Here is a 13,562-nt window from a genome sequence, read left to right as displayed (position 1 = left end):
GAGTTGGCCCCGCCCTTTGCAGCTATAACAGCTTCAACTCTTCTGGGAAGGCCGTCCACAAGGTTTAGGAGGGTGTCTATGGGAAGGATTGACCATTCTTCCAGAAGCACATTTGTGAGGTCCGGCACTGATGTCGGGGGAGGAGGCCTGGCTCACAGTCTCCGCTCTAATTCATCCCAAAGGTGTTCTATGGGGTTGAGGTCAGGACTCTGTGCAGGTCAGTCAAGTTCCTCCACCCCAAACTGGCTCCTCCATGTCTTTATGGACCTTGCTTTGTGCACTGGTGTGCAGTCATGTTGGAACAGGAAGGGGCCATCCCCAAACTCTTCCCACAAAGTTGGGAGCATAAAATTGTCCAAAATGTCTTGGTATGCTGACGCCTTAAGAGTTCCCTTCACTGGAACTAGGGGGCCAAGCCCAACCCCTGAAAAACAACCCCACACCATAATCCTCCTTCCACCAAACTTTACACTTGGCACAATGTCAGTTAGGCAAGTACCATTCTCCGGGCAACTGCCAAACCCAGACATGTCCATCGGATTGCCAGACAGAGAAGCGTGATTGGTCACTCCAGAGAACACGTCTCCACTGCACTTTACACCACTGCATCCGGCACTTTGCATTGCACTTGGTGATGTAAGGCTTGGATGCAGCTGCTCGGCCATGGAAACCCATTCCATGAAGCTCTCTACGCACTGTTGTTGTGCTAACCTGAAGGCCACATGAAGTTTGGAAGTCTTTAGCTATTGACTCTTCAGACAGTTGGCGACTTCTGCATATGTGCACTTCAGCATGCGCTGATCTCGCTTTGTCATTTTACGTGGCCTACCACTTGGTGGCTGAGTTGCTGTTGTTCCCAGTTGCTTCCACTTTCTTATAGTCCCACTAACAGGTGACCGTGGAATATTTAGTAACCAGGAAATGTCACGGATGGACTTATTGCACAGGTGACAACCTATCACGGGACCACGCTTGGATTCACTGAGCTCCTGAGAGCGACCCATTCTTTCACAAATGTTTGTAGAAGCAGTCTGCATGCCTAGGGGCTTGATTTTATACACCTGTGGCCATTGAGGTGATTGGAACACCCGAATCCAATGATTTGGAGGGCTGGACCAATACTTTTGGCAATATAGTGTATGTCCGATGCACTGGCAGTGCGGATTGAAAAGGAGTCCTGTCCAATTTCTGAGCAGTGCAGTCTGGTTTACGTTACAGGCTATTGACTTCTATGGGAAATTTTCCTAAACCGCACATGTCATCAGATGTGAACAGGAAAAAAAATCCTGACCTGAACCTGATCTAAACCTATCATGAACCTGATGTAAAGCTGACCTGAACCGCTGAACAACTACTGTGTCAATTGACTGTGAAACCTGAGCTTCAATCCGCACCGCACATGTGTGAATCAGCTTTAAAGCTCTGGACCTGCTTTCTGAAAACAATGGACTATGGCTGTGCAATGGGGCAATGGTCTCTCTGGTGGAGACTATCAGTGACAGGGAGACAACACAGGAGAGCAATTGGGAGACAAGTGACAGACCGTTGTTGCCCAATAACAAGAAATGTTTGCTCAATGACCTTTCATGGCAGAATCACCAAGATTTTTTATTAAATGAAAGCCACAGATCCTAAAAAAAAAAGGAAACTTTTGAAATTACAATCACATGTTGAAGCTATGAAATTTTAATGATTTGGTTTAGACTTTAAGGACTCTGAATGCCAAAGCCAGAAGCCATACAAATGCAGTATGATTTCAGATGCGTTGAGTTGTTTTGACTTGTTGCTTTTGCATTGCTTTAATCTTCTATGTTGATCTGAAATATTTTTGAGTTGCATTAATTTGCTTTTTATTTCACATTGACTTTCAGACTGCCCCCGTTTTTTTTTTTTCTCTACCCCCGCTTACTGGATGGTGTTGTAGACACAGTACAGATACTCACCCAGCCACCAGATCCAGCATTGTCCTGCTGACAAGTTTCTGTCAACAGACACCGCTCAGTCCCGCACCGACATCTGACTTGTGATTCCAGGTTCAGCTGGCGGGGGCCTCACAATGACGTGCTGCTAGGCCTGCCCCTCTCCTACTTACTGAATGAAAGTTGTGGCTTGCATATCCCAGGAGGCCCGCAAGCCTAGGCGAATGACGTGCATGGAGGGGCACGCAGTGACTTGCATGGAGGGGCACGCAGTGACTTGCATGGAGGGGCACGCAGTGACTTGCATGGAGGGGCACGCAGTGACTTGCATGGAGGGGCACGCAGTGGCGTGCATGGAGGGGCACGCAGTGGCGTGCATGGAGGGGGAAGCAATGACGTGCATGGAGGGGCACGCAATGGCGTGCATGGAGGGGGAAGCAATGACGTGCATGGAGGGGCACGCAGTGACGTGCATGGAGGGGCACGCAGTGGCGTGCATGGAGGGGAAGCAATGACGTGCATGGAGGGGCACGCAGTGACGTGCATGGAGGGGCACGCAGTGACGTGCATGGAGGGGCACGCAGTGACGTGCATGGAGGGGCACGCAGTGAAGTGCATGGAGGGGCACGCAGTGACGTGCATGGAGGAGCAAGCAGTGATGTGCATGGAGGGGCACGCAATGACGTGGATGGAGGGGTAAGTAATGACATGCTTGGAGGGGCACGCAGTGAAGTGCATGGAGGGGCACGCAGTGACGTGCATGGAGGGGCACGCAGTGACGTGCATGGAGGGGCACGCAGTGACGTGCATGGAGGGGCACGCAGTGACGTGCATGGAGGGGCACGCAGTGACGTGCATGGAGGGGCACGCAGTGACGTGCATGGAGGGGCACGCAGTGACGTGCATGGAGGGGCACGCAATGACGTGCATGGAGGGGCACGCAATGACGTGCATGGAGGGGCACGCAATGACGTGCATGGAGGGGCACGCAATGACGTGCATGGAGGGGTAAGCAATGACGTGCATGGAGGGGTAAGCAATGACGTGCATGGAGGGGCACGCAATGAGCTGTATGGAGGGGTAAGCAATGACGTGCATGGAGGGGCACGCAAGAAAAAAGGTACATTTTGAAAAAAAAGAGAAAATAAACACTGCCCTATTCATTTAGTGGAAGGGGAGGAGGGATCGAGAGAAGGGAACTTCACGTAGAGGGTAAAGATCTGCTTTGAACAGCTGTACACCCTGTTTCTCTATATAAACTTACAGACGACCTAAGCATCAAATATCCTGTTTTCTCTACACATGAGTGATTATTTTTTACTTTCACAGCCATGAATGTTATCAGGGACCCTTTCATGCAAAATAATGTTTTACAGGTCTCTTCCATCGCAAGTTTTGCGTAAACTAATTGGCACATTCCATAATGGGCATCCTCACTTTCTCTTTAGTCACTCACGCAGTGCCATCCTTGGCCAAGATTGAGTTCCAGGAGAGATCAGAAACAGGCGGTGCAGGTTGAGCACGTTTTGAAGATCGGACACTAACGTTATCTGACAGCGCCTGCCTTTATTTTTCCATCAATACATAAGATCAAAGTTAAAACAACTCTGCAAAGCCAGCGTTCCTTAAATCCTTTAGGAATGCAACATAATCCATGGGGCAGCGTTGGAGGGTCGGTGCAGTGGGTGCCCCATGGCTGTGGCTAAGGTAGCGATGTCACGAAAACAGCTGGCATTTAGGACCTCAGGCTGGGGGGGGGGGGGGTAGGTACTATACCACTTGGGTTCATCCATTCCTTCTATCCTGCTGAGGTCTGGAGTGGGGACTTTTATTCGATGTCAGAGACAAACAAATTGAGTATATTTGAGTATTTAATATGTCTGTACATTGAGGATATCATCGAGCTGATGAGACAGCTACAAGACTTCTTGTCTCATAAGATGTACTTGTATAACACAGAGGTAGGCCCGGAGCAAAAAAATTTAAAATAAGCTCAGGATCGACATGACTAGGGGGAATAGAGGGACAACAGAGGGTTAAATTATGGGAAGGAAGTTTTGGGGATTAAGACTTACCTTGTTGGATGGGGGATGTTGAGGAAGGTCTCCCAGGGAGGAAAAGGAGGGTCTGTCCTCAGGAGGTCCAGTGAGGGAAGTTTGGAAGAAGAAGAAGCTTCCCATCCTCCCTCCCCTTCGTGCTTTGGTTTGGCTTTTCACGGTGGCCTTAGCGGTGGTTGGTGTTTGGAGGAGGAAAGAATTCTGGATGGAGACAGATTCGAGACACATCAGTGGTATGGGGACCTTGGTACATTCCAGGTAACAAGGGGTTAACTCGGAATAGGTAAAATGGTGGTCACTGCGAATAAGTAGGGTTATCTCCGAGCCAGTGTGTTGCAGCTGGGGATAAGTAGGATTGTCCCTGAGCTGGTGGGTTGCGGCTGGTGATAAGTAGGACTGTCCCCAAGTCGATGGGTTGCAGCTGGGGATAAGTAGGATTGTCCCTGAGCTGGTGGGTTGCGGCTGGGGATAAGTAGGACTGTCCCCAAGTCGATGGGTTGCAGCTGGGGATAAGTAGGATTGTCCCCGAGCTGTTGGGTTGCGGCTGGGGATAAGTAGGATTGTCCCCGAAGCTGTTGGGTTGCAGCTGGGGATAAGTAGGATTGTCCCCGAGCTGTTGGGTTGCGGCTGGGGATAAGTAGGATTGTCCCCGAAGCTGTTGGGTTGTGGCTGGGGATAAGTAGGATTGTCCCCGAGACTGTGGGTTGCGGCTGGGAGCCTAAGTTGAAGGAATGTTTTCCGCAAAAGTGAAGTTGGGTTTATGGCCATCAAATGACCACCACGTTTTCCTCTGTTTATAATTTGGAATGTTATGTTATCTATGCTAAAATTATTTATTGGTTAATAAAAGGCTGCTATGGCCATTTTGTCTCCAGAAACTTCTTTGCGTATTTTGTATAGCTGGGATGGTGGAGGGTATGGCCTAGCAGGCTTGGTTAGGTTGGAAGGCGTATATTCTACCCTTGTCATGACATTGGCCTGGCTTACCATTAGACTGTTAAAGCGTATCTAAACTCAAAAACAAAATGTAATGTTGCACTTTACCAGTCTTTGGATGAGGTGGCTGCTTTTGTTTTCTTTTTTCTTTCCGGCTTGTTTTCCATTTTTTTTTTAACTGGTGATTCTGCCACTAATATACTTCCTATCCTAGGGTGACAACGCTCACTCTCTGTACTGTACCAGGACCACAGAAACAAGATAGGACTGTGGAACCCTAACCTCTTTTATTGCAGGTGGTGCTGTGGTCCTCAAAACAATGTAAAGTCACACCAGTGATTTGTCATGCGATTTGACAGTTTCAAATTGCATGAAAAGTCACACCCCATTGTTGGCAATGGAACTGTTCAAATCAGAGTCGGAGTCACACTGATTTTGAAAGTAGTTCCTGCACTATTTGCACTGGAATGCGTCTTTGAACTTCAAGTGAACTCAGGGGCGTCCCTAGGCAGGTGCGCGCTGCACTGGGTGACACCGGACCCGCTCCACAAAAAGGTAAGTTGTAAAGCAAGCTGACAATCCCCGCAGGATGGTTCGGATCTGCGGATTGAGCATAATGGATCGGAGTCCAATCCATTATACTCCCCAATCCGCAGATCCGATTCATCCTGCGGGGATCGTCGGCATGCAACCTATACGGGGTGACACCGGACCCGCTCCACGAAAAGGTAAGTTGTAAAGCAAGCCGACGATCCCCGCAGGATGGATCAAATCTGTAGATTGGGGAGCATAATGGATCGGACTCTGATCCATTATGCTCAATCCGCAGATCCGAACCATCCTGCGGGGATCGTCGGCATGCAACCTATACAGGGTGACACTAGACCCGCTCCACGAAAAGGTAAGTTGTAAAGCAAGCTGACGATCCCCGCAGGATGGATCGGATCTGAGAATTGAGCATAATGGACCAGAGTCCGATCCATTATGCTCAATCTGCAGATCCGATCCATTCTGCGGGGATTGTCGGAGGGGGTGTCACCAAGTGTTATCGCACCGGGTGACACCAACCCTAGGGATGCCCCTGAGTGAACTGGCACTATTTCAAAGTTGGATCCAGTGTGAACCAGGGCTAATTGATAACAGCCAGCACAGGCAGAAAGCAGTTGATGCAATTTCTATAAAGATCGACGAGTATTTTTTTGTACTTATGAAACACATATAATAAAAAACCTTATGTGGCTCTTGCTCCCTACTACAGCTCCAACTTTACAAGTAGTCCCTCTGCATTGCACTCTGTCTGATGATCTGGGATGGCGGGTCAGCAAGTCCGGATCGTGATCTACCAGTCACCCGGCTGAGATCTACTGGCAGATCCCAATCTACTGGTTGCTGTCCCTCGGTCTATAATCTATATAGTTGTTTATCAAATGCATCCATCAAAAAGTGTTTTGCAGTGTTAAACCTTTCATTCACTTTCTAAATTGTTGTATATGTACATTTCAAAAGCAACATAAAGGAACTGTAGTGCTAAAGTATTTGTGGGTTTAACCAATCATTTTTTGCATATTCATTTTCCTTGTAAGGGGCGGGGCAGGAGGTGTGTTCTATGAATAAATGCTTTTGCTGATGGGTGTCTCGCATTCCCATCTCAGAAAGTTGGGAGGCATGCAGGTTGGGAGGTTTGTTGTATCTCATTGTGGTCACAGTAAAGGTTTTCGTTAGCTGCCCATTCAGGTAGTATCCAATCAGGCAGGCACCTGCACTACATGGTTGTTGCAAAAACAATGGCAGAAAGGGCGCACCAGCCTAGCGCATTACCTGAGTATAAAACTTTAATAGAAACACCAAATATACTCACAATTATGTATCAAAAGCATCATAATCTCAAAGCGACCAGGTCACCAGGCCAACTCCAAAACCTCGAGAAGATCCTCAGATGACTGACACATTTCGAGGGAAACACGTCAGCCATCTGAGGGTCTTCTCGAGGTTTTGGAGTGACCTGGTGACCTGACACCAGCACACCGAGGATCACCAATATGGGTCCAAAAGTTTTAACAAACGATCACATAGTTACAGCAAGGCAACGTTTTGGAGTCTTGCAGAACCCCTTCATTAGGCGTCACATTCCTGATGAAGAGGTCCTGCAAGACTCCGAAACGTTGCCTTGCTGTCACTATGTTATCATTTATTAAAACTTTTGGCCCCATATTGGTGATCCTCGGTGTACTGGTGACATTCTCCCCTGCTGATTCTGTTTGGTTCCAGCCGACAGTCACTGCAGCACCCGCTGATAAACACCGCCATTTTTAATGCAGGAATGTGTGCGTTTGGATTGTACACTTGTGACCTGGTGACCTGGTCGCTTTGAGATTATGATGCTTTTGATACATAATTGTGAGTATATTTGGTGTTTTCTATTAACGTTTTATACTCAGGTAATGCACTAGGCTGGTGTGCCCTTTCTTCCATTGTTTTTGCAGCAACCGTGCAGTGCAGGTGCCTGCCTGATTGGATACTACCTGAATGGGCAGCTAACGAAAGCCTTTACTGTGACCACAATGACACCATTGTTTTTGCAGTTTAGATTTGGGTTCCCCCTGACCCTTAGAGGGCAGCAAGGCCTGTGTGGGAGATGGATGCCTATAGACTTGCACTATTCACATCGTCCCACAACTCTTGAGCACAGGGGACTTTCTCTGTTTTTTTCCTTTACTGCACATTTGTTGGCAGAGCTAATTGAGATTGAACAATGGGATTGTAATGTGTGTGCATGTCCAACTTGGCATGTCTAACAAGGTTTGCAGTGCAGCAGAGACAAGTGGAAGTTTGTGTCTCCCCCGTGCTTGCCGTACGTTTCCCATCAGTGTAGGATTGCTGTATAAGCTCAATGACTGGGCATGACGCCATGCTGTGCTCCCTCCGGGAGACTTTATGAATTACCGGTTGAGACAAAACACATTTTCTGCTTTGAGTTAGGCATAAAAGCCATTGTGTACATGCCTGTTTGTGTGCACGTGTGAAAGATCTTCTCTTCTCCCTGCTTCGTTTCTGTGCCAGGCAAAATATAGACGTTACAGTAACCGAAAATCTACAACAGAGAAGGAATATCCAAAATGAATCAGCTGCAGTTCCGAATATGAAAAAAGAACTCGCTGTAATCAGTGGAGCAGCAGACATGGATTGCAGAGAGAGGGCACCTGGGCAGACCGATAGTTAGGACCACTCTTTGATGCTCATACATTCGCTCCAACTAGGTGCATCCCTTTCTGCAGCAGATGCATCTGGGTTAAAGAGTAACTATCATCGTATACTGCATATATTCATATTAATTCCATACATGCTAAGAGTAATACTTCCAGGTATTTATTATTTCTTGCAAAGATCACAGTGCTCCCCCCAACAAGCCTTCCTCTGCTTTTCTTCCAGAAGGGCAGAGCCATCTTGTTCAGGTATCATTCAGGATCACCATCTACTTCCTGGACTGTAATGTTGGCCCAGAGTTGACATAGTCATGTCAATTCCGATTCCTGGCTGTTTTTGAAAATGTCTGACACAGATCAGCCCCTGCTCAGCCTTTCACTTTGTAACTTGTACAAAGCTTCTATTATTATTGTAGCACTACCCTCTTGAAGGCTGCTGGATTTGTTTGGGGTGCCCTAAGCTCTGCACAGCCAGACAACACACATTTTCCACACATGCACATTCAGAGTCAGTAAACAGTCCTTGAGCAGGTTTTTAGTTGTTTTTATTAAGGGGTTAACAACTTTAGGGGTATATGGGATGCCCAAGGAACTGTAAACTTGAGGATAAACTTCTTAGCAACCTCTACACTGTACACAATGTAGCTTAGCAGAAATGGAACACAGTCTCTTTGAGGAGTATTGAAGTCCTCTTGATGTAACTCCTCAGACCCCAGATGAATCCTCTCCATTACCTAGTTGCACTGAGGGTATCCCTGGGCAAGGGATCCCAACAGCTAACAATGAAGTAGTCCTGATAAGAACTGGTTGAGTCTTGCACCTGACTGCCCTTTCCCCTTATCTGGCCCAGGGGGTGAAGAAGTACTCACACCATCCTGTTCTGTTAGCTTGTTGGGTTGGTGACTGCCTTCAGGCCTTACACTGGGCTGGCTTCTTCCGTGCTGCACAGGTCGTCCTCCTAAGGGGACAGTGGAGATCCTCCCTTCTAGCAACTTGCCTGTAGGAAGGCTCCCCTCCTGGGGGCCCTCTCCCAGACTCCACACTCCAGATGTCCTCTCACTCCATCTTCCACCCAACACTCTCTCCTGCTGCTTAGGCTCTACCACATTTAAGGGTTGTCCTTGGTCACCACAACCAGCCCCCTGCCAGGCAATTGGCCAAGGTCCCTCAAACATGCAGATCTGAGCCTCCTCCCCTCCTCCACCCCTGTTCCAGAAAGTTCTCTAAGTTTATGGAAAGGTGGGAGGGCTCCAGGAGCCCTGACCCGTAGAATCTTCCAGCCTGTCATGAGGGGAACTCACTACCTCACTCCCAGGCTGACTCATCCTAGACTGCTACCCAGCCTCTATCTAAAAACAAAAAGCCTATCTAGATAAACCTAGAGAGCGTTAAATCATTATATTACTAGATTTAGTCTAGGTTTACATTTGTATGTTGTGGGAAGTCAATATTGCGTGCATTCCTGCAACACACAAAAAGCACGCAAACCATTTGCAGTCATCATATGTAAAGAATGAAGCTGCGATTGCCCAATATGTGAGAAGTCTACTTTTATATAAGGTGCTACTGTGTTCTGTAAAGTGTTGCCATGCAATAAAAAGTATTCTGAAACTCAACAAGTCATACTGAATATGTATATCAACAAAACTCATAAGTATTACAAATAAATTCATTCATTTTATAGTGCATTTAGACTAAAAGTGCTCAAAAAGTGCCAACGCAGAAACAGTCCATCATGGTGACTGGTGCTTAGTGTTTATCTCCAGCAAGCAATCTTCAGGCTGCTACTACTACCTTCCCCCATTAATCCTACATTGTACAGTATGTCAAGGAGGAAGGAGTGCAACACATACATACATACATACATACAGAGGTGGACTGACCATTTGGAAACTCGGGCACTGCCCGAGGGCGTGGGGTAAGTAGGGGGCCCCATGAGATGCCCCTGGTACCTTTTTCATAGGCTTTTTTGAGTTTGGGCAAAGACACAGGGACCCCATGATCCCCTATTGCCTGGGGGCCCCATGAGTTGTCTGTCCGCCCCCTGGGGGGGGGGGTCTCAATTGTGGTAGGCATTGACCCCTCATATGAGAATAACGAAAGTCAAACTGCACTCAGAGTTGCTTCACTATCTTCTTTGCCAATCTGGTACTCCTTAGTAGTATCGTGGGAATCATATGCCCATATAGTATTCTCAGAGACAAACCATGGAAGCCATTATAGGTATAGCAAGATTTATTTTAAAATCCCCAAAAACATAAAAAATATAATGCACTCACAAAACTGGTGCCCTCTTGGCATCTGGAATGACCTGCTGACATGGGGCCTGCTCATGAGAGCTTTTGTTGCAGCCTGATCATTGGGGGTGAGAAGATTGAGGAAAGGCCTCCTGGTGACATCATCTCAGGCTAGGCAAAGTCCCTGGACTGGAGCTTTTTGACTGGAGATAAAAAATAGGGCAGTTATGAATTGAAGGACGTCTGTAAGATAAATGAAGACTTCTTTTGATGACCTCTTTTGAAATTACTGGTTACTTGGCTCCACCAAAGTGGAACTGTAGCCATAACTTTTTGTATATCCAGCTTTAGAGTATCTTTAGAATTGCCATCACATATTTCTTGCTATCTTTTTCCCACTGTGGAAGTTAATCTTCTATATCTGTCCTGGTGGCCATTGTTGCGAAGACAGAAAATGATAGAAAAACCCAAAAACGTGACCAGAACAGAAATAAGGGGCAAACCTTCTTCTGAGGACACTTACCCTAGTGACTACTGTCAAAGGTGGAATTTTCACTCTCTATCTGCTGTGCCATAATAGCCGGTGGGCAGACGCAGGAGCTTAGCACAGAGATCTTACCACCAATAGAGTACCAAAAATGGAAGAAACTGTCAGTGGGTTGAGCTTTAATATCTACTAAAATTAAAATCTTGTTTTTTTGGTTGACTGACCCTTTAATAATATGATTGGGTTGCATTTATAGGTCTTAAAGTACCAGGATGGGTTCATGCCTAGAATTATGTACCTTTCTGGTGTTTATTCTCAGAGATGTAGTTCTGAATACCTTTGATTTAGATGGCTGAGTGTGTATGGGGACACAGGGGGATTGTGGTTGTTTCTGCATTGAATTTACCTCCCAGGAGCAACACGACGTCATTGTAAACATCGAATAGTTTATGTTGTCACTGTTCTCATAATATTTACCTCTTCCAATAGCTCATGCATGAAACTGCTACATAATACAATTTACTGCAATTTACTAGGATCACGAAGATTTCAGCAATTCGCTAGTAGACGTCAAAGTCAGTTTTTCACCCTCAATAAGGGCTCATGCCCATGAACACGGTTTGTACAACAAAAAAGATGGGTGTATTTCGGCACCTGGGAATCACAGGTGGTGTATACAGCCCAATGCCCGCAGCTTTTCAAAGTCAATGAAAAAAGCAATTTTTTAAACCATGAACTGTAAGCAATTTTACTTTAAAAAAATCCTTTTCATACAAAGAATCTGATTATTTGTATTCGGTGAGGTGCTTTGAACTGTAAAGTAGGTAGGGCAATGCAATAGGATAGCTTAGGGTGGGGGGTATGCATAGTGGATGTCATGTACTGACCCTCTTGTAGGATAATTACATACCATACAGCCCAGTCTCTGGCTGCATTCTAGTATAAAAAAATATATACAGGTGTACCTCGGTTTACGAACACCTCAGTTAATGTCATTTTCGGTTTAAGAATGAAAATCCATTGAAAATAATGGCTCGGTTTATGAATTTATTTTGCAATACGAACGGATTAATTGTTTTTCAATGCATTTACAAATTTTTTTTTAATCATGTCCCTGTACAGTACTATGCCTTTAAAGTGCACTTTATAAAGAGTTTTGAACAGATAAGACTTTTTTTTACTTTTTTCTGACCTCTGGAATGGATTAATTGGTTTTCAATGCATTTACAATTTTTTTTTTTAATCATGTCCCTTTATGCCTTTAAAGTGCACTTTATAAAGAGTTTTGAACCGATAAAACATTTTTTGACTTTTCTTCTGACCTCCAGAACGGATTAATTGGTTTTCATTGCATTTACGAATTACTTTTTAATCATGTCCCTGTACAGTATTTATGCCTTTAAAGTACACTTTTTAAAGAGTTTTGAACAGATAAGACTTTTTTAATTAATTTTTAAGCTCCAAGGATCAGGGCCCTCCTATCCCTCTTGTATTGAACTGTATTGTTGCTGTATTGTCTCCCGTTATATTGTAAAGCGCTGAGCAAACTGTTGGAGCCATATAAATCCTGTATAATAATGATAATATAATAATCATGTCCCTGTACAGTATTTATGCCTTTAAAGTGCACTTTATAAAGAGTTTTGAACAGATAAATTATTTTTTAAAACTTTTTTCTGACCTCCGGAACAAATTAATGGGTATTCATTGCATTTACAAAATTTTTTTTTAATCATGTCCCTTTATACCTTTATAAAGAGTTTTGAACAGATAAAACGTTTTTTGACTTTTTTCTGACCTCCGTAACAAGTTTGAACAGATAAAAGACTTTTTTCTTACTTTTTTCTGACCTCTGGAATGGATTAATTGGTTTTCAATGCATTTACGAATTTGTTTTTAATCATGTCCCTTTATGCCTTTAAAGTGTACTTTATAAAGAGCTTTGAACAAATAAAAGACTTTTTTTAACTTTTTTCTGACCTCTGGAACAGAATAATTGGTTTTCAATGCATTCCTTTGGGAAACCGCGTTTCAGTTTACAAATTTTTCACAATACGGAAAGTCCCGCAGAACGAATTAAATTCGTAAACCGAGGTACACCTGTATTTTAAAGGTAAATTAAATGGATATTCTGATGTAAGCACAGTTCTAACATTTCAGATTAAAAGTTCTGTAGTTGACATTTTTGTTTCCTTAACTGCCTCTTAAAACTTTCCTAGTGTTTTTTTAATTTTGCATTCTAATTTTTTTAAATTGTTTTAGGATGGATGAAAATTACAATCTCCTTCCTCACGGAGTCAACTTTCAAGACCCCATTTTCCCCAACACACAGGAAAACAATCGCATCTTCGCCAGTATCTTTCAGTTCTCCAACTGTGTGACCGGAACGGATCCTCAGGTCTTCTCTCCAGACTGGGAAGCTCAAGAGGACAGTAGGGTGAGCAGAGGACAAACATCTGCTGCTTCACGTTATCCCAGTCTTATCTGTGTCCCCCACGCTGGCTCTTTGTTAATTTTTCCTTTGAGGATTTCAGGTTATTCCATCATTTCCTCATTGATATTTCCTGGCTCACATGTCTGTTTTGTAGCCTTGGTCTTCGTCAACCTTTTCCTGTTTTTGAATCTTCTTTTGATCTTTATTCAAATGTTAAAAAATAATAAAAAATGGTGTTAGGTATTAACCTAAATCCAGCTATAGATGGAGCGATTTTCCACGGGTTGCA

General features: G+C 44.9%; 1 protein-coding gene across 1 annotated transcript in view; it reads left to right on the top strand.

The window, feature by feature from the left end:
* The window catches only part of LOC149444976 (coiled-coil domain-containing protein 3-like), a 44,431-nt gene that overhangs the window by 19,584 nt on the left and 11,285 nt on the right, over positions 1-13,562 (top strand). Inside the window, exon 2 of the mRNA XM_089654333.1 lies at positions 13,102-13,276. Coding sequence (XP_089510459.1) covers positions 13,102-13,276 — 175 coding nt within the window. The remainder of the gene's footprint in view (positions 1-13,101; positions 13,277-13,562) is intronic.

The sequence above is a fragment of the Staurois parvus genome, unplaced genomic scaffold (assembly GCF_062004578.1).
Source record: "Staurois parvus isolate SC_StPar_1 unplaced genomic scaffold, SC_StPar_1.0 ptg000757l, whole genome shotgun sequence".
NCBI lineage: Eukaryota > Metazoa > Chordata > Amphibia > Anura > Ranidae > Staurois > Staurois parvus.
This window is presented reverse-complemented; position numbering and strand designations above follow the sequence as displayed.